The sequence below is a fragment of the Hemicordylus capensis genome, chromosome 3 (genome assembly GCF_027244095.1).
Source record: "Hemicordylus capensis ecotype Gifberg chromosome 3, rHemCap1.1.pri, whole genome shotgun sequence".
Classification (NCBI taxonomy): domain Eukaryota; kingdom Metazoa; phylum Chordata; class Lepidosauria; order Squamata; family Cordylidae; genus Hemicordylus; species Hemicordylus capensis.
In genome coordinates this window covers 263,379,663-263,400,989 of record NC_069659.1, presented here as the reverse complement: position 1 = coordinate 263,400,989, position 21,327 = coordinate 263,379,663, and the positions used below count along the sequence as shown (strand labels likewise).

Sequence of the window (21,327 nt, the reverse complement as noted above, 5' to 3'; positions counted from 1 at the left end):
ACAGGCATGATCACTAGTAGCCACAAGTCAGTTAAGTCTAAGTCCAGGGATTAATTGAAGACAATTAATTCTGAAAGCTAAATTAGTTCTAGCTAAATTAGTTCATCAGCTTTGGTTTAATGTCATTATAAAGTGGCTTTCCTTTTGTTAAAGAACGTTTGCTTCTATCCTGTACGTATTGTATCATGTGATGTCATTAAAGTCAGAATAGTGGCCATTCTATACACATATTATGCATGTGAATTACATACATCAGATATGCATTGACTAATTTCATGAAGAGTTTTTTTAATGATGTTTAATGAATATTTAGTAGTAAAAAAAAGTAAAACTGTCATGGTTTATTGTAACCTTGGTGTGGAAATAGCTGAACAAACAAAATGAGTATATTTTGACTATACAGCTGTCCAAGTTATTAGTTTTGTTACACCACATGATCTAACGTGTAATACCCAGTTCAACTGAAGTACTTCATTTTTAAAACAACCTTTTATTTGTTTCAATGAACTCAAATAGAATGAAAATTACTATATGTAGGATTTGTATTTAATGAGATTGTGGATTGACCGGATAGCAAGCACTTGATTATTAAAGCAACTAAAGCCTTGTCTGATATTATGGCATTACTGTATGGATAATTGCTTTAAATTGAGATCCGGGAGTGATTTCAGTATCATGTTTTCTCTGTGTGACTATTTTTTCTGTTCAATGGAAGCGGTTATCTGAAGGAGATGCAGTGCAGAATGAGCTTGGACATCACCACACTGTTATAAGATATGCTCAGAGGTGCACCTAGGTACTTTTGGAGCCTGGACCTAAAGGCCTTTGGAGGACCCCCACCTCCCCTGCAAATTAAGCATCATCTTGCTCAGACAGGTGACCACACTACCCAGAACAGACTAAAGAGGCCAAGGGGCGTGGGGCTGTGGAGGCCCTGGACTTGGGCCCAGAAGTCCAGGGGTAAGAGCGTCTCTGGATATGCTTGTTGAAGGCACAGGGGCATTTGAGTCCATTATGGTGGGTGCCAAATAGAAAAAGAATGATAATCTGAAGCACCTCCTGAGGAGAGGGGAGGGATATTACACTGAATGAGAATTCTGACTATGTATATTAGAGAGGAAGAACCATATCACTAAGTTAATGTCAAATTATGTGAAACTATTTTGCTTCTAATTATTTTGCAATAAAATGACTACATCTTTGCAAGTTAACAATGTGTGGATTGTTTTAGTAACCTAAAAGACACAGTTTATTTGGATGCTAAAGTGATACGCAAATAACATGAAATAGCTGCTTTTTCCACACCTTGCTCTCCAGTATAGCACATTTTCTTCATTCAGCTCCAAAGCTAAACATGACTATTTGTATTATTTGACATGCTCCTCTTACCTCAAATACAAAACTTTTCTCTCTTTGTGCTTATTATTTTTCAACTATTAAAATTACAATGTGATTTTTCTATGCCATGATTTAGAGGTGGAGAGCAGAACTTAGCTTTTAGGGGAGATGAGAGAGAGAAGAGAGAGAGAGATCCCAAAGATCAGGATAGGACTCTCAGGACTCATCCAGTAACTGGAATGAGATTCAATCCATCCACCACCACCCAGAGGCCTCATGCCCGGATTCATCTCCAGGCTCTTCAGTCCAGACACATTTGCTGTCCGAAGCACGCTTCTTAGATGACCCTCAAGAAAACACACATCCAGCTACATACCTTCTTCACGCTCTTTATTTCATTCAGATCCAGCTCTCTCTCTCTTTGCTCTCTGCCTTCTATTCCTCCCCATTCCACACTCTTCTACACAGTCCTTCAGTCCCTGGAGACTGAGCAGGGGAGAAAGAGAGTTCCTCCACCCCTATATCCCGCCTAGCTAAAGATTGCAAAGAACTGTCTCATCCTGCTGTGTGAGAGAGCAAGATTTTGCAGCCTGCAAAGCGGCAGCCAGTATTTAAAAAGCGGGAGAAAAGCTGGCAAGTCCAGTTTAATAGCAGTAGCAGCTGTACGAATAGATTCTCAGTCTCCACCTACCACAAGTTTCTCATCTTAAAAGCCTGACAAGATGTTTAGTTCTACTAAGCGATGCAGATTAATGCAGAGGAGGCAACAAAATTTGAGGAGTGGCAGAGGCAGTAGCTGTGGGGAGGGGAGGGGAGAGGAATCCCCCCCGCCTTTTACTTTAATTTAAAAAAAAAAATAAAGTAAAAGGGGGAATGTTCCCTTTGTCCCACTTCCCCTGAGATTTTTTTTAAGGTGGCAAAAGCCTTTTTGCCTATGGGCAGCAAAAATGTTAATCTGCCCCTGCAGAGCTAAAAGATAGCAAATCTATCAGTAAAGAAAGGATTGATGGTGAGTTGTGTGCCTGCGGGCCACACAATGAAGAACAGTGCTTTAGTTAGTCTTAATTCTCACTAATTGCTAGTGCCACCTATTGGCTGGGACATATAATAATATTGCCACACACTTCCCATCCCCAACACACACACCTTTTTATTGAAGAAATGACAATCAGAAAATATGGCACAGTTAAAACATTTAGCAGTCTATTAACGCGTTACTCATCTCTAAATCTCAAGGATTTCCAGATAATTCTATTGGAATGAGTGGTGATCTGAGTCCTAGCATCATCACTGTTCTTGATGGCTGGCAGTCTCTGAAGGTGAACTCGGTTTTTCAGGTGCTCTTCCACATCTGGTGATTGTTCTTTCTCCGGTGTGATGAGAAGATGCCTATGACTTCTGTTAAATATTCCACTATCAGTCGTTACAGATATTTTTAAAAGAAATATTGTTAAACTTAACATACACAATCCTATATAATAAAGCCCTAGTGTGTGCGCCCGTGTCTCTGGTGTCTGCGCCCGTGTCTCCCTCAGCCGTTCTGGGCATGCGTGGTGTGCGTGCGCAGAAGAGCTGAGGGAGAAATGGCTGCAGGCACCAGGCGGCCATGTTGGCCGGATTGCCGGCCCGGCCATGGGAAGGATGGAAGCGGCGGCTGCGGGACCGGACGAACTGCGGGGAGGGCAGATGTGGCAGCGGTGGGACCGGCCCTACCGCGGGGAAAGCTGAGGCAGCGGCGGGGGGTCCGGCCTGGCCGCGGGGAGGAGATAAATGGCGGCGGTGGGTCCGGCCCAACCGCAGGAAAGGGAAAGGTGACGTCGGGGGGATTGGACCGGCCGTGGGGAGGGGAACTGCGGCAGCAGCAGGACCGGCCCGCCCGCAGGAAAGGGAGAGGCGGTGGCGGGTCCGGCCCAGCTGAAGGAAAGGAAGAGATGGCGGCGACAGGAACGGACCCGACCCGGAAGGGAGAGAAACGGTGATGTTGATGTTGAGGAAAGACAGATCTAACAAACATATCTACACAACCCTACTAGCTCCCGTTATTTTAACGGGCTTAAAAATACTAGTAGGATTGTAAAATAGTATACAGAGCAGCAGCAACAAAAACAACACCCATATAAATGCCTGTTTTTTAAAATGAAACCTTTTCTTAAAAAAATTTTTTTGATGGAGACTGAGTAGCAGATGCCCACTGGCAGAACATTCCAAAGTCTGGGGGCAATAACCGAGAAGGCCCTGTCCCACGTGCATGACAGTTGAACCTCCCACATTGTCAGCATGTGGAGCAGAGCCCCTCCGATGACCTTGTCAAGCAGGTAGAAAACCTTGGGAGCAGGCGTTCCCTCAGGTATCCAGGGCCCAAACAGTTATGGGCTTTAAAGGTGAAAATCATCACCTTGAATTGTACCCAGAAACAAATTGATAGCCAATGTAGCTCTTTCAGCATGGTTGTAACATGATCCCAGCAGGCAGCTCCAGATAAAATCCTAGGTGCCGCACTTTGCACTAGGTGCAGTTTCTAAATACTCTTCAAGGGCAGCCCCACGTAGAGCATGTTACATTAATCCATCTGTGATGTGACTAAGCCCTGGATAACTGTAGCCAGATCTGCCTTTGCAAGAAAGAGACGCAGCTGGCACACTAGCAGAAGCTGTGCAAATGCACCCCTGTCAGTGGCCTCCACCTGAGCGTCCAAAAGCAGAGCTGGGTCCAACAATATGGGGATGCCCCCCCCCATTTACTTGTTACAATTAGGGATTCTCGTAATCCTGCCAATGCTAACACCCAGAAGAGGTATCCGGAAATTAACTCTTTTACTCTCAGAAGGAATTATTTTCAAAAGGCAATTGTGCCTTAACTTTTACATCTTGGCATCTAGATAATATTACATTTTAAATAATATTACATTTATAAATATATTTATAAATATGATGTTTTACTTCAAGAAACATGAATAGCAGAAGTTGTTTTTTTTGGGGGGGGGGGGTTGGGGTTTGGACAATTATGTATCATTCTTGCTTAGTGCTGTCAAAGATACTGGGCATAAGAACATAGGAAGCTGCCTTAAACTGAGTCAGATCATTGGTCCATCTAGCTCAGTATTGTCTACACAGACTGGCAATGGCTTCTCCAAGGTTGCAGGCAGGACTCTCTCAGCCCTATCTTGGAGATGCCAGGGAGGGAACTTGGAACCTTTTGCATGCAAGCAAGCAGGTGCTTTTCCAAGAGCGGCCACATCCCTTAAGGGGAATATCTTACAGTGCTCACATGTAGTCTCCCATTAAATCACAAACCAGGTGGACCTGGTTTGCAAAGGGGAAAATTCATGCTTGCCACCAGAAGACCAGCTCTCCTCAAGGTAGATTATGTGGGGGTCTGTTTCCATTGCAGTCCAGGCTTTAATAATACATCAATTATCATCTTTTGACCAGTACGTTAGGGCTATCACTCTACATTTCAAGAAAGCCAGTTTAATATTAATTAATGTATATATTCCTCCAGTACGTGTTCATTCACAGACCAAAGATATCTGGCATAAATTAAGGGTTTATATAATTGATTGTCAGTCTTTTCATTTGAAAACTCACTTAGTAATTGTTGGGGACTTTAATACAAGGGTGGGGTCTGATGATAGGAAGTGTAATGAATGGAGTCTTGGCGAATGGCAGATTTAAGCCCAGCCTTTGTCTCAGTCCAGCCTTTGTCTCAGTCCACAGGGGCAAAGATAATTGCTGATTCATTCCCTCCATGTTTGCTCACCAAAGATTGTCCCTTTGGTATCGCTGCCACCACACCCACTTTTTAACAGGGTCTAATCCCTCCCTGGTGTGGGTGAAATTCCAGGAAAACCCTCTTTCCAAATGGAAAAATACAATTTAAAAAACCCTAATTGTAGCCTTCAGTGAGGACTAAAACTTGGTAGTGTGCTGCTGAGCAATCAAACTTGAGGCATGTTTGCACCAGAGTTTGCACCAAACAGGCATGTTTGCACCCCTTTCCACGCCCCCTTCCCCTTTCCTGAGTTGAAAATCCACTCAAAGAGGGTGGTGTTATGAATGGTCTGTAACATAAAATATCAGAACAAGAGGTATCAACTCAGAAGCATGTGAAATATAGGCCTGTGTCTAATTTATTTTATATTAAGAGTTCAATTCAATGTCTGAACTGGAGGTCAATCTCATGACTGCCTGGTCAATGATCTGTAGAGGCAGGGGAATCTAGCATTGGTTATCTGTGGAAACTCATTGAGACAATGGGTCAGGCTTAATTACCATTCTCACACTGCTGAAATTAACCTGTTGTCCAGTAACAGGATGCTTCTGCCTTAAATGTGTTGATTAACTTGCCTCACTCATGCTTACCCTTTTGATGATACTTTGAATATTCTTTTGTTGCAAATACACACTAGATAGAGGTATACAAGAAATAATGTCTCACACAAATAGAACTAACTCCCTCTCACTAATTGCTAACTTTTAACACCTTTTGGGACCAGGCTAGCACATCTGGGATACAGATTTGCTTTTGGACTTTGTCCCCTCCTCAAGATAACAGCTAACAGGAGAAGAAGATTGAGATCTCTCTGAACTGACCAAATATCCTGAGCTAATTTTGGTAATTAAAAGACAACATTCAGAGGTTAGCAGAAATAAATGCCTTTTGTGATCCAGAAGACTCAAAATGGACATAAGAAGGAGTCTCTAGACATGGCAGTTTAGCAGTTCTGTGCCTATGGGCATTCTGCTCACACGCTAGCTATCTTGTGCCTACAGCAAGATTTGCTCAGGAACTCTGCTCATGAACAGGAACTGTCTGTGACTTCTACTGCGCAGTGAGAAGTCAAGACTTTTCCCCAGCCATGGCACCTTCACTCTCTGCCTCGCTCTGAGCAAACTGTCTGCTTGACCACCAGAAGCCAGACCATCGCTCTGTTGCTGCTCCCAGCTTCAGTCTCTCCTCTTCAGCTGAAAGATCCACCATTCTCAAGCCTGATAAATATGCGGCTCATACAAACCTGGAATTCCCTCATCCCTTCCCCTTCTCCTACACCCTTCACCTCTCCCCCCCCCCACTAATTTCGGACCCCCCCAAAAAACCATACCATTCCTGAGCCTTCCCCCCTCCCTCCCCCTTTCTCCGCCTGTATCTAAACTGTACTAGGCTCTAGGAAGATTTAATTGCACGCACATATGTCAGTTAGGCACACTGGGTGGAATATATTGGTACTGGTTAGGATGTTCTGTTTAAATACTGTTGCTAATATTAATAGAGTGTTCTGCTTTCTGCTTTGCTAGATTATGTTGCTAGTCTTATATACTCAATAAAGCCCATTGAATCTTTGCGTGGTTGGATCTCTTTTCTTCCTTGTTTCCAGATAAAACGTGGTGACCAATATAAAAGAACTTGGTCCAGACCTATTTTATATACTAGCTAATGAGCATATTTAGTATATAGATCAGGCCTGGTCTGTAACAGTGGTTAAAATTGTAAAGGACCAAAAAGAAAAATAACCGGTATTCAAAATACTACAGACCGTTTCAGTCTGAGGCTTTATCTCTCAGCTTCAGTTACAGGTAACAGCAAACACTCAGTACTTTACAAGATTACTTCAAAAAAGAGCACACCAGTTGATAGTTGGAGTGGCACACTTTAAAATCTTGGTTACCCAGTTGCAAAGATAATTCAAAAACCACCCCCAATTGTAAGGAACCTTTAGAAGCACCTTTAAAGTTTACAGAGACTTTTGCAGTGCCCTGGATGGATAAAAAGTGCACAGGTACAACATTCTTACATTACAGATAAAACACAATAGACCAGTTGTAAGGATCTGCAAAACACTAAAGTAAAGAAATCTGATGACAGCTACCTAACACATGGTTCACTGGCTAAACCCTTCTCCGATGCCAAGTCCTGGCTTCATCCCTGAACTCACCAAAACCATGGTAGAGACTTCAGGTCCCTGAAGAGTTCCTGGTTGCTGCCATGGCTTGGCCAGCCAACCTGTTAGGAACATAGGAACATAGGAAACTGCCATATACTGAGTCAGACCATTGGTCTATCTAGCTCAGTATTGTCTTCACAGACTGGCAGCGGCTTCTCCAAGGTTGCAGGCAGGAATCTCTCTCAGCCCTATCTTGGAGAAGCCAGGGAGGGAACTTGAAACCTTCTGCTCTTCCCAGAGTGGCTTCATCCCCTGAGGGGAATATCTTATAGTGCTCACACATCAAGTCTCCCATTCATATGCAACCAGGGCAGACCCTGCTTATCTAAGGGGACAAGACATGCTTACTACCACAAGACCACCTCTCCTCTCCTGTTGCTTCCCTTGCCTGGCTCCAACTGCACAAGAACAAAGGACTCTTTCACTTCCTGCCACCAGGCCCTCTAAGTCTCGGTCACCATATGCTGAGTGGCTGATCCCTAGAGGTCACTGCCTAACAGACAGGACAGGGTTCCCTTCTGGTTCACTCTTTGGGGTAAGGGAGGGACCAATTGCTACAGGAAGTTATTTTAAAAATTTCATCAGCATCCCTTAACCCAAATGAAATAGTTTCTCCCTTCTTTCCTGATTTTCCAAGGATGAGGTTGGTAACTTCTAAGGAGTTAATTTTCTGCAAACTTTTATGAAGGCAGATATTTATTTATTTATTTATTTATTTATTTCTATACCGCCCTTCCAAAAATGGCTCAGGGCAGTTTCTTTTGAATGGAGCTATTGATTGAGATTTTCCTGCCAAATACACCCATTGGTTGGGATATAATCCTTCCCTGATAGATTATACAGCAATGTCATGTAGCTTAATACTGTTTGTGCCAAAATAATAATAATAATAATAATAATAATAATAATAATAATAATTAAAGCCAGTTGCCCTAATAGTGATCATTTGCCTAATGTGTTACACTGAAATGAATGAAATTTCTACAGTTACACTGAAATGCAATGAAATTTCTACAGTTTGTATAAAATGGTTGGCTTCACTGAATAACCGAGGCTTTTAATTAGATATTGTTTTAATATTTTGTTGGTTTTTAATAGTTTGGAACATTGTTTTAAATTTTAAATTGTTGTAATGTTTTAATCTTTTTATTTGTTGTATTGTTTTGTTGTAAACTGCCCAGAGACTTGCATTTTGGGTGGTATACAAATATGCTAAATAAATTAATAAATAATAAAATAAACAGGTCTCCAAAACCCTTAATAGGGAGATATTTTATCAAATTCATTCTGCCATTATAGACAATGATAGCAGTTTACTGAAGCCTTGATCTCGGTTTTAACTTCAACTAAATTTTTGAAGCTGGTAGGTTATACTTTGCCTTCCAAATCATGGTTTGATTTGAAGTGGCAAACTGTGAAGAAAGTGCTTATTAAATCATTTAATTTGTACAGGGAGAATCCATTTCTTAATACTTCTGAAGAATTAATTACAGAAATCCCCCAATATAAATTACATTTTTAAAAAAGGGATGCTAGATGTTCTTGGCAAAAATCTATTTCTGCCAATTCTGTATTCAAAAAACTCAGATGTGTTTTGACGCCTAATAGCTTCACATCCAGCTAACAGACCTCTCTGATCTTCTTGACATATTCCTGCTGGCATATGGGAAGAGCATTTTTGCACTTTATATGTGAGGAAGGAAGACTCCAGCACAGCTTTAGTTCTAGGCTCTAGTTGTAGGGATGTGCACAAAATTTGCTTGAATCGATATGAATTTGAATCAAATTTAAATTTTCATGCTCTAACCCATTGAATAGAGTAGAGATTCTCTTGAACTGATTCAAATTCACCCAAAGTTGAATCAAATTCAGTTGAATACAACCAAATTCAATTTGGCTATGGGGGAATTTGAATTGATTCAAGTGAATCTCCACTCTATTCAGTGGTTTCAAATTCAAATTGATTCAAATTCAATTCAAATTGATTCAGATTCAATTCAAATTGATTTGAATTCAATTTGAATTCAATTTGAATTCAATTTGAATTAAAATCAATTGAGTGAATTCTTTGCATATCCCTACCTAGCTGTCTTCCCACATGGCCACTTAGGTCATGTGCAGAAATGGCCTCATTGGTTAAACAACTCAAATCAGGCAAAGCTCCTGGTTGTGATTTTATTTCATTTTCAGTTATTAGTAATAATCTCAAGTGGTGGACCCCTGTTTTAGCATCCCTTTTTACATCAATTGATCATTTTGCTACACTGACAAATAACTTGGGCTTAGCATTAATTATTACTATATATTAAAAAGGCAAAAGGGACTCACCAGCAAATTATTGTCCTACTACAAAAGTTTCCAAAGCAGTTTACATAGAGTAAGATGTATGCAAGTCATTTGCTTAACAAATTCCAGGACTGGCTAGAGAATGGACAGATATTGGCTGAGGAGCAAGCTGGCTTTAGAGCCGATCACTTCCCAATAGATCAAGCATTATTTTTAGAACATCTGGTTGAAAAATATTCTTTTAAGTACATTATTTTAAGTATATACTGCCTTATGTGCTGCATACATTGATTTTAGATTTACCTTTGATTTACTCTCTAGAAATCAGTTGTGAGACAAGCTTACAAATACATAGTTGGACTGCTATCTGCTTGTTTAAATCTATAGAACTACATGAGAACTCCCACTTGAAGGTTCACTACAGCGCAGCTGGACATTATACAAAAGAAATTCCGACATATAGAGGAGTGAAACAAGGTTGCATCTTGGCCTGATAGCTGTTTCACTTTTATATTAATTCAATAGTTTCTCATATGAACAAGCTGACTTTTCACCCACCAAAGCTGGCTAACCAACATCTTACTATACTTCTTTATGTGGATGACCAAGTCATTCTTTCACACATGCTGGTAGGTCTTCAAAGAGCCTTATGCTTTTTAGCTGTCTATTGTCAAGAACAAGCATTAGTGATTAATTATGCCAAAAGTAAGGTACTCACTTTTGAGAAGTGCCCAAAACTACGTAATTGGTGTTTGAATGGACATAAGTTATAACAAGTTAAAAAAATAAATAAATACCTGGGTATTGTCTTTCATGTTCCACTCTCAAGCCTCTGACCCTGGTAATATGCTGCTCCACAAGCCTTGGATCCCTCCATCCTCTCCCCTCCTTCTCCTTTCCCCTCTTCCCTCTACTAATTCCTGATCTCCCCAACCCAAGCCAGTCCTCAACCTTCCCCCCCCCTTTTCCCGCCTATATCTGAATTATATTAGGCTCTGGGAAGATTTATTACACACACATATGTTAGTTAGGAACACTGGGTGATTGTTGTTGCCGGCTAGGGTTGAAATATTGTTAGTAATTCTGATAGATTGTTCTGTTTTCTGCTCAGTTAGATTGATGTTGTTATTCTTTTATACTCAATAAAGCCCATGGAATCATTTAGGATTGCTTTGATCTCCTTTCTTCCTTGCACCCAGATCCTACACGGTCACCGTATAAAAGAACTGGTCACTTTGTGACTCTGATGAAACAGGCCTAATTTTGTATGCTAGCTCATAAGCATATTTAGTATACACATCAGGCCTGGTTCACAACAGTATATGACCGTAATGAAGATTGATTTGATTTTCTGGTTGCTATTGAAGTCGCTGTAAATCTCTTGCTCACATGAACGCTGCCCTACCCTAAGTGTAGGGAAGTGCCCTAAATAGCCATTAGGAAAAGCCCTTGGCTTGGCCACATTTCCTTTGCAGGATAAGACAGGTGCAAATAGGAGTTAAGGAGCTCTGCCTTCTTTCCATTGCTCATTTCACCATCTTCTCCAAGCAACTGATCTACTGCTTCCTTGACCTTCCTCTTGTTTTGGATATATCCGGGAGGAAACCCCTTTTCTGTTGTGTTTGGCATCCCTTGCAAGTATCAGTTCATTCTGAGCCTTAGCTCTCCTTAGCAGCTGACATCTTAACAAAAATGTGTGTATAAGGAAGGGCTATCCAAATGGGCAGGAAGCCCTTGTGCAACTCCTCCAGCCCCACTGCATGCACACTGCTGCACCAAGAGTCTTTGGAGTTTGGAGCATTCCCCACATTCCAAAAATGCTCTGTAAGATCAGAAACACATTGCTGACCATAAGGACCATGTGGACCACAGGGACACATTTTTGCTGCTGCTGCTGCTGCCTTAACCAGAACATCAACCACTATATGCATACGGATCATCTTTAAAGAAAAATTAGACCAGTAGCCCATGCTGCTCTAATTGCCATAATGTTAGGCAACTATTGATCTTTATGTTATATAAAGTATATTTTGAGTCTACGGCCACTTTCAATACCAATTGGCCTAAAGACTGATTTTCAGTTGTAGTGCATGTTAGCTAACTTTTCAAAGTATCCATATCTCAGAGATGGTGAGCCATCAAAAAAGAATAGCAATCAATGATCAGCTTCATGGTATTCAATCCTGCTTTCTGGAGTATGTTTGAGGAACATACAGTGGTAGGTCTCTCAGACTAGAGATCAATGTTGGCATGACATCCAGTGAGGCCATTCACACAATCAAAAACTGTGTTCTACATGGGATTGGGAGCTGAGGTAGGGAGCTAGGTAGAAGTGATTGGGACTATTCCCACAAGCAGCAAAAATTGGCCTAGGAGAGCCTAGCCCGATTTTTTATGCTTGTGTAAACCACTGGGCTTGCAGGCGAGCCTGGTGGCTTACTAGAGGCTAGCCCTCTTGGTTAGCTGCCCCTTAAACTGGGTTTGTGTGTTTGCTCTGCAAACCTGGTTTTAAAAATAGTGAGTAGCCGCACTGCAGCTACTCATGAGTAGACACCCGGCTGGGAGGCTGAAAAGCAGTGAAAAGCTCACACAGGGCATACAGGCCACCCATGGCTCCCACCCTGCTCGTCTGCGGGAAGTGCGGGCTCTGCTCGCTCTCCCCGCAAACCCTTACAAAGCAGATCTCACTGATCGTGAGACCCGCCTCATTGGGTGGAAGCAATGTAAGAGGAAAACCTGGGTAGAAGTGTGGCAACAAGGCAAGAGGGAAACCTCAGTAGAAGTGATTGTATGGAAACAAGGTAGGAGGAAAGGCCACCCAGGTGATCCTCTGACCTTGCTTCCACACAATCACTATAACCCAGGTTTTCCTCCTACCTTGTTTCTACACAACTGAAAATTGAGAGCACACACAGCTCCCAAACTGGGTAGAACATAGTTTTTGATAAGGATGTGCGGACTGGTCCAGATATTCAGGGGTTCAGTCTGGAGGTTTGGGGGTTCTGGATTGAACAGAATCCCCTCTGGTTCCGTCTGGACCCAAATTGAATCTCCAGACAAGTTCGCATTTTTTCCTTAATTTTAAAGAATTTTTAAAAACCACCTGTAGCCCCTTCGGGGGGCTTCCTGTAGGCCGTGGGGGGGGGTCCACAAAGGATCCCCTCCCCCTGCCAGCCTGTGAAATCACTGCCACAGCTGCGTAAAGGGACAATTTTTGGCCTGTTTCGGCCTCCGTAACTGCACGCAGCGGCCATTTGGCCGCCGCCACGCATGCATAAATGGTCTCTGCAAGGCCTGGCATGGCCCATGGCCTCACAGAGGTCATTTGCACATATGCAGTGGCCGTTATGGAAAAACAAAATGGCCACCATGCATGAGCAAATGTCCTCTGTGAGGCCGTGGGCCATACCAGGTTTCGCAGAGGCCATTTATGCATGTGTGGTGGCCAAAATGTGGTGGCCAAAAAACCATGGGCAGTTACGGAGGCCCAAACGGGCCGGAAATAGTCCCTTTACCTGACTGCGGCAGTGATTTCAGAGGCCAGTGGGGGGAGTGGGAACCTTTGTGGACCCCCCCTTCCGCAGCCTACAGGAAGCCCCCCGATGGGGCTATAGGTATTATTTTTAATTTTTAATTTTTTTAAAAAAAATCACAACCCCCACCCCCACCCCAGACTGGACTGGGGGCAGATTCAATGGGGGCTGGACCGAACTTGGCTGGTCTGGTTCGAGTCTAGTCCAGACTCAAACCAAACCGGGCCAGCCGGTTCTGTGCACACCCCTAGTTTTTGATTGTTTGAATGATCTCAGCTTCTTTCTCTTTCACTCTCACTCTCCCTGCTTGCCTGCCTACTTGCCATTCTTAAGCAGCATTCTTGGGTTTTGGGGTTTTTTGTTAAGTGCAGAAACAAACTGTACATCAAATGAACATATTGTTCAGTACTGAATTCGCAAATCACTTTTACATATTATGCTCAAAGCAGTGTACAGCAGTCAGCAGCAAGAAAACAACAAAAACAATAAGTAAATTATAATTTTAAATAAAACAGGGCAGGGAGGGGAAGAGAAGAAAAGAGAAGAGAAGAGAAAAGAGAAGAGAAACATAGCAGCCATTGCTAAGACCAATCAACCATGAAAAGCTTTTGTAAAGAGGAACAGCTAATACAGTCGATGAAAGAAAGCGAATGAAAGAGTCAACCAGGCCTCCAACATGGCCAGGACTTTTAAAAAGGAAACTTCAGCACAGTACAATAGTATGTGAGTGTAATTTACATGCGTAGCACTAAATTATGTGTAATAAGAACTGCACAATGGTATCTGAGTGTAATTTTTGTGTGCAGGATACAGTGCTACAACACACACCTGCATTTTCCTTGTCTGTCCACACATGACATAAGTCATAGGAACATAGGCAGCTGCCATACACTGAATCAGACCCTTGATCCCTCTAGCTCAGTATTGTCTACACAGACTGACTGCAGCTTCTCCAAGATTGCAAGCAGGAGTCTCTCTCAGCCTTATGTTGGAGATGCCAGGGGGACCTTTTCTGCATGCAAGCATGCAGACGCTCTTCCCAGAGCGACCCCATCCTCTAAGGGGAATATCTTACAGTGTTGACACATGTTGTCTCCTATTCAAATGCAACAAGGGCAGACACTCAACATGAGTAGAGCATCTAAAAGAGGGCAGGACTGCTCCATCTGACTGAAGTCAGATAGAGGACTGAAGTCCTGCTCCATCCCTGTCAGTCATGCCCCTCAGCACTCCATTTACAGAACAGGGTGCTGATGGGCATTTGTCTGAAAAGGGGAATGCATGATGTTGGCTGGAGCTTCCATGATTGGGGCCGTGGTATAATTAGAAACCAAGAGCCAGACCCTGCCCTTTATAAAGCATTAATAGATCAATACCTCCTTTTCTGGCATATAAGAGCAAGTTCAGTGTGTGAATTGGCAATACTTCAAACAACTGAAGTACTTTCTGGCATTAATATGCTCTCTGTTGAGGAAATGAACATTGAGGAAATGTTCCAATATTATTATAGTATATAGCTTAACAAATGTCAAAACAGATGAGAAATTTAATCACTATAAAAATATTTCTGACAAAGTTCTCAACACAGAGATACTCAAGAATATTCCCTTGCCTTGACTTCTTCCTGGTAACAAAAGTTCAAATTCCATTTTTTAGCTTAGCTTAATTTATACCTTGGGTATTTAAGAGAACGTCTTCTTCACCCTGAGCCTCACCGCCTGTTAAGATCATCTAGAGAGGTTTGCCTGTGGCTGCCGCCAACTCGTTTGGCTACTACTCGGGAACGGGCCATCTCTGTTGCTACCCCTTGACTTTGGAATGCACTCCCATTTGAAATAATAGTCTCCTCATCTCTGGCAACTTTAAAAAAGGCACTGAAGACACAGTTATTCACCCAGGCTTTTAATTAGATCTCTGGTGTTGTTTTTTTTTAATTAATGGTGGTTTTAAATGATTTTAATGTTAATGATTTTAATTTTGTTTTGTTGTAAACCGCCCTGAGCCATTTTTGGGAAAGCAGCAGATAAATCAAATAAATCAAAATAAAATAAATATATATCATGACTTTTGCACATAAATTCAGTACCGCATTAAATCTGACACAATGCAACTCCGGTCAAATATGAATTCCAAAATGGTATGGATCTGGATACAACTCTTTTAAGTGTAGGGTATCTAGATGGAGCAGACATTATACTTATTTTTATCTCTTTATTTGATTAATGGTTCCTAGATGGAAGGAAAGCAGCAGATAGTTTAGTCACATTCTAAGACTGAGAGGCTGAAGCTGCTCAGATTAAGTCCTCATCTGACAGCTGTAAAAAGAGATTGAAACCTTTTAGACCCATGGTACATCTTTTCTCCTGTAAGTTTACAGTTTGATGTAAATATATTTTTCATCACATTGGCTGACATGATGTGCAGCCTACTGCCTCCATAATAGTCTGCCCTGGGGCTGCTGTAAATGTCAAAAATAGTTTCAAGGCTATTTTGAAGCTGCTATTGTGGAAGCTGCATTTCCAGAGGTTTCCCTATGGTTGTGAAAGGGGAAACCTCTGGAAATGCACCTTTCGCAACTACTGCTTCAAAACAGTGTCAGGACTGTCTTTGAAGTTCACAGCAGCTTTGGGGTGGATTAGAACAGAGGCTGTAGGCTGTGCGTCATGTCAGCCATTGAAATTACGGATTTGCCTTTTTAGACAATCAGAAGCTTTTATATTATTCTGGCTGTTCAAAAGGCAATGTGTTGTAGTGGCTAAACTATTAGATCTAGACTGCAGAGACCCAGGATCAAATCGCTACTCTGTGACAAAACTTTGGTGGGTGACTTTGGGACGATTGCTATCTCTCAGAGTAGGGTCAAAATAAATAACTGGTTGTCTGTAGTGGACTCATAGCATCACATTTTGTCGTCCCATGCAAAGGAAAAGGGAAGTACAGTGGAGAAACAGTTATGGTAGTGTACCAACTGCCAATGTTTTAAAAATGCAGGCACATCCTGTAGTACTGAAAAGAAGACATACTTTCAAGCAAGTATGTTTTTTGGTGGGGGGAGTCCCAATCATCCATTAATTGATGAGGCACTGTTGTGGAAGAAAGGAAAATTCTGGTCACATCCATCACTTAAAAAAAAACAAAAGATCTACCTGAATGTTGCTGTTCTTGAGTAGTACCTTTCCAAAGTACACAAAAGCATGAAGGTGGGGTATTATCGCTAATTGTTGCTTGTCGCTAATGATACATATTTAATGCTCTAACCTATAATTACATGCACAATTATATGTTCAAAAATAACATATGCCAATCACACAGCCACATCCCAAACTGCATTCCTATAATAAATCCAACACTGAGATGGATGCACAGAGAAATACAACTATTTGACATTTCTCTTTTCTTTTCTTTAAAGCAATGAAACCAGCACCGGTTAATGGAAAACCTAGAGGTGAAGGTAATGTTAAATTTTTATACGGAGATAGTGAGGGATCAGTTTGTTACACTTACTGGAATATGTTCTATCTATCTATCTGACACATTTCTATACCACCCCATACTCAAGTGCCTGGATGGTTCACAATCTAAAAACAATTAAGACATTGACACAGTGAAAACAGTTTAAGATACAGATTTAAATTCTAAAAATGTAAACTTTAAAATTTTAACCTAAAAGCCTGACTAAACAGGTATGTTTTCAGGTCCTTCTTAAAAACATTCAGAGAAGGGGAAGCTCTAATTTTATTAGGAAGCACTCTCCAAAGTCCTAGGGCAACCCTAGGAAAGGCCCAGTTTTGAGTCGCTGCCAACTGAGCCAGTGGCAACTACAACCAGACTTCCGTAGATTATCTTAATAGGCAGCAGGGTTCACGAAGGCATTGTCTTCAATACCTTGGACCCAAGCCATTCAGAGCTTTATAGATAATAACCAGCACTTTGTATTTCACCCAGAAACTTATTGGCAGCCAGTGTAGTGTTTTTTTAAAATGGGTGTAATATGTTCTCGTTGGGTAACCCCAGAGACCAACCTGGCTAGTGCATGCTATAGCAATTGCAGTTACCAGACTACGTACAAAGGCAGCCCAGTGTAGAGTGCATTGCAGTAGTCAAGTCTGGATGTTACCAGCATATGCATCACTGTTGTAAGGCCATTTATCTCCAGAAATGGATGTAGCTGGTGTATCAGCCAAAGCTGATGGAAAGCCCTCCAGTTCAGTCCGTGATCGAACCGGACTAAGCCCAGTTTGGACAAACCAGTTTGGAAGTGGCCAAGGAGAGGTGGCGAGAGAGGGAGAAAGGTTTTTCTACTCCACCCGCCTGGTTTGGCCCCAAGTGTGTGATGCTTTATTTAGGAAGCCGCCCATGTGGTGGTGCTGCATCTTCCAACCTCCATGGATGCGCAGAGGCCATTTGCATTCATGGAACTGCCCTAACAGTCTAGGAGCTTCCTTTCCTTAAAAAAAAGAAAGAAAGCATCACATATGCTTGGGGAGCGAGCGGCGCTGGCACCAGCACTGGCAGCTGTGCTAGTCAGGTAAGAACGTTTCTTCCTCTCTTGCCACCCCCATCCAGCTGCTCCTTAATATTTCCAGGGCGAGTCGGTTCGACCAAACCGGTTAGGCACACAGTTTGGCAAATTCAATTTGAATTTGAGCTGAACAGTGGTTTTTGGTTCGTGCACACCACTAGAAATGGCCTCAACTTGAGAGACCAGAGAGAGGTTTGGGTCCAGAAGTACTCAGACTACATACCTGCTTTTTCTGGGGGAGTGTAACCCTAGCCAGAACAGGAGGATCTAAGACACTTTATATGTTCCATCTTCCCACAATGAGTACATTCATTTTGCTTGGACTCGGCCTCAGTTTGTTCTCCCTCATCTGGCTCATTATCACCTCCAGGCAGGCATTTAGGGAAGTTAGGCCATTTCCTGATGAAGTTGACATGAAGAAATAGATTTGGGTGTCAACAGCATGTTGATATCACCCTGTGCCAAATCCCCTGATGATCTCTGCCAGTGGTTTCATGTAGATGTTAAAAACTATGATGTGCAGGTTGTTATAGGCAGCTTCGGGTCAGAGATATGCCATTGCTTCTGGAGAACTGTAAAAGATCAGAGAAGTCTTATATTTACAATATATTTCTTAACCAATATCCAGTGTAAATATATAAACATGTAATTGAATATGAATACTTAAAACCTAAGAAGTAAACATTCACAAGGCTTCCACCCACATATATACTTTTAAAAATCCCATTGAAGCTTTTAAATAGATAAAATACCAGTAAAGGTCCTAATCATCTTGATGGTCTAAAAGCTCCCACAGACTTGTGAACAACAAACACTCCTATTACTTTCCTCAGTGTTGAAATGTCTTCAAATGAGTCTTCAAATGAGACTCATTCTATGTCTCATCATATGCTACTCATTCTATTTCTACATGTACTGTTATATGTAGCCATGCCCTTAATTCTTCCAGTACAAGTCAGATGCATTTTGACCAAATGTCTTCTTCAGTGACTTTTCTATATTGAATTCATGCAGAGGACAATGCAATTCCAATTTCCAATTTCAGAACACAGAAAGGTTTTCCGTTTCTTCATAATATATATCTGTATGCCACTTTCTCATGTCTCTTCCATCAAGAGCTGGAGTGTCAAATGCAGGCCATTTGAAATATTGTTAAGCTACATTTAACAAATGTATCCCAACCCTGTGAAAAGTATAAATGAGCAGCATTAATTTCTATATCCCCAAAGTATGAGATTCTGTATTTATTTGTATGTATTTATATTAATGTATCTTTGTATTTTTGTATCTTTGTTCAGCTCAATTTTGAACAACATTATTTTGAATTGTTTTTATCAAAGTTTGAACCTGTAAGAGGTCCCACCCCAATAACAATAATAGATCTCAAAGTGTGAGATTGCTGGTTGTTCAGTCTATCACCTCCTTTCCCTCAGTTTAAGCCTGTGGGGGCTTGCTTGACCATTTTGCCTTTTGCCTTGCTTGACCATTCTGAAGCCATCTTGCTTTATGCTCCTATACCAAAAGCTGCCCAAGCAGAAAGGCTTTGCAAGTAAGGGACAAACAATGACAGGCTTGGTGCAACGGCAGGAAATGGCTGGGTTGAGATTTAGCCTGAAGAGAGAGAGAGAGAGAGAGAGAGAGAGAGAGAGAGAGAGAGAGAGAGAGAGAGAGAGAGAGATTAGACAAACAGACAGTTGCTATAGGGATGTGCAAGGAACCGTGATGGGGCGGTTGGAAGGTGACGGGGTGCCACTTTAAAGGCTGGGGAAGGTGCACTTACCCCTCTTGCCGCATTTTCTCTGCCGGCACTCATTGACGGTAAAAGCCTTAGGGGCCGCAGCATACCTCCCAGCTGCCCCTTCCCCCTCCTCAGCTGGAAGTGGCTGGAAGTACAGGGTGCGCATGTGCCTACTGGAGTGCCTACTGTCACAGCAGAGAGCACATTAGCAGTATTAGATGCATTTGATCGGTAGCATTGTTGTTTTGCTTGACAATGATTAGTTTTCTTTGGAAAAAGTGGGATTTTCAGGAGGGAAAATTTAATTGCAGAAACAATGGCTGACATACTGCACAACATTATGTATGAGTGTGTGGATCAAGGTGATCCAGTTGACATAGTCCACCTGAACTTTCAAAAAGCTTTTGACAAAGTTCCTCATCAAAGACTCCTGAGGAAACTTAGCAGTCATGGGATAAGGGGACAAGTACATGTGTGGATAAGGGGACAAGTACATGCTAACTGGTTGGAGGACAGGAAACAGAGGGCAGGTATAAATGGAGAGTTTTCACAATGGAGGGAAGTAAGAAGTGGGGTCCCCCAGGGATCTGTACTGGGACCGGTGCTTTTTAATTTATTCATAAATGATCTAGAAAAAGAGGTAAGCAGCGATGTGGCCAAACTTGCAGATGATACCAAACTTTTCCGGGTAGTGAAATCCAAAACAGATTGTGAGCAGCTCCAAAAGGATCTCTCCAAACTGGGGGAGTGGGCGACAAAATGGCAAATGCGGTTCAATGTTAGCAAGTGTAAAGTGATGCACATTGGGACGAAAAACCCCAACTTCAAGTATATGCTGATGGGATCCGAGCTGTCGGTGACAGACCAGGAGAGGGAACTTGGGGTTGTGGTTGACAGCTCGTTGAAAGTGTCGACTCAATGTGTGGCAGCTGTGGAAAAGGCAAATTCAATGCTAGGGATCATTAGAAAGGGGATTGAAAATAAAACGGCTAACTTTATAATGCCCTTATACAAAGCTATGGTGCGACCACACTTGGAATACTGCGTACAATTCTGGTCACCACATCTAAAAAAGGACACTGTAGAACTGGAGAAAGTACAGAAGAGGGCAACCAAGATGATCAGGGGCCTAGAGCACCTTTCTTATGAGGCAAGACTACAACACCTGGGGCTTTTTAGTTTAGAAAAAAGACGACTGTGGGGAGACATGATAAGAGGTCTATAAAATCATGCATGGTGTGGAGAAAGTGGAGAGAGAGAAATTCTTTTCCCTCTCACACAACACTAGAACCAGGGATCACTCCATGAAATTGTTTGCCAGGAGGTCTACGACCAACAAACAGAAGTACTTTTTCACACAACGTGTGATCCACTTGTGGAACTCTCTGCCACAGGATGTGGTGACAGCCAACAACCTGGATGGCTTTAAGAGGGGTTTGGATGACTTCATGCAGGAGAGGTCTATCAATGGCTACTAGTCCGAGGGCTGTGGGCCACCTCCAACCTCAAAGGCAGGATGCCTCTGAGTACCAGTTGCAGGGGAGTAATGGCAGGAGAGAGGGCACGCCCTCAACTCCTGTCTGTGGCTTCCAGCGGCATCTGGTGGGCCACTGTGCGAAACAGGATGCTGGACTAGATGGGCCTTGGGCCTGATCCAGCAGGGCTGTTCTTATGTTCTTATGTAATGTAACATCTGCACAGTTGCACAAGTGCACTGTTGTGCTAAATGCAGTTACACAGTTATGAGCAATTATTTCTTATGGCTGGTAATTGCATGTTGCATTTTTGCTATTTTTGCATGTAGCATGCTCTTGCGCCGTTGTATGTTACCTTGTAGCAAACACATAATGTGCAGTATGTCAGCCACTAATTCAACTCTTTTGTTGAATTAGATTTAAACTTGCCTTTTGTTTTTTTATCTACTAGCAGCTTATGCTGTGATTCAATCATTGTCCCAAATAACAGGTAA

General features: G+C 42.2%; 2 protein-coding genes across 2 annotated transcripts in view; both read left to right on the top strand.

Moving 5' to 3' along the window:
* Window positions 1-2,696, top strand: part of LOC128350588 (deleted in malignant brain tumors 1 protein) — a 50,013-nt gene extending 47,317 nt beyond the window's left edge. Inside the window, 1 exon segment of the mRNA XM_053308986.1 lies at window positions 2,575-2,696. Within this exon segment, the coding sequence (XP_053164961.1) occupies window positions 2,575-2,696 (122 nt within the window).
* A 12,748-nt stretch (window positions 2,697-15,444) lies between these two features.
* Window positions 15,445-21,327, top strand: part of DMBT1 (deleted in malignant brain tumors 1) — a 92,766-nt gene continuing 86,883 nt past the window's right edge. Inside the window, 2 exon segments of the mRNA XM_053308984.1 lie at window positions 15,445-15,463; window positions 16,508-16,549. Coding sequence (XP_053164959.1) covers window positions 15,445-15,463; window positions 16,508-16,549 — 61 coding nt within the window.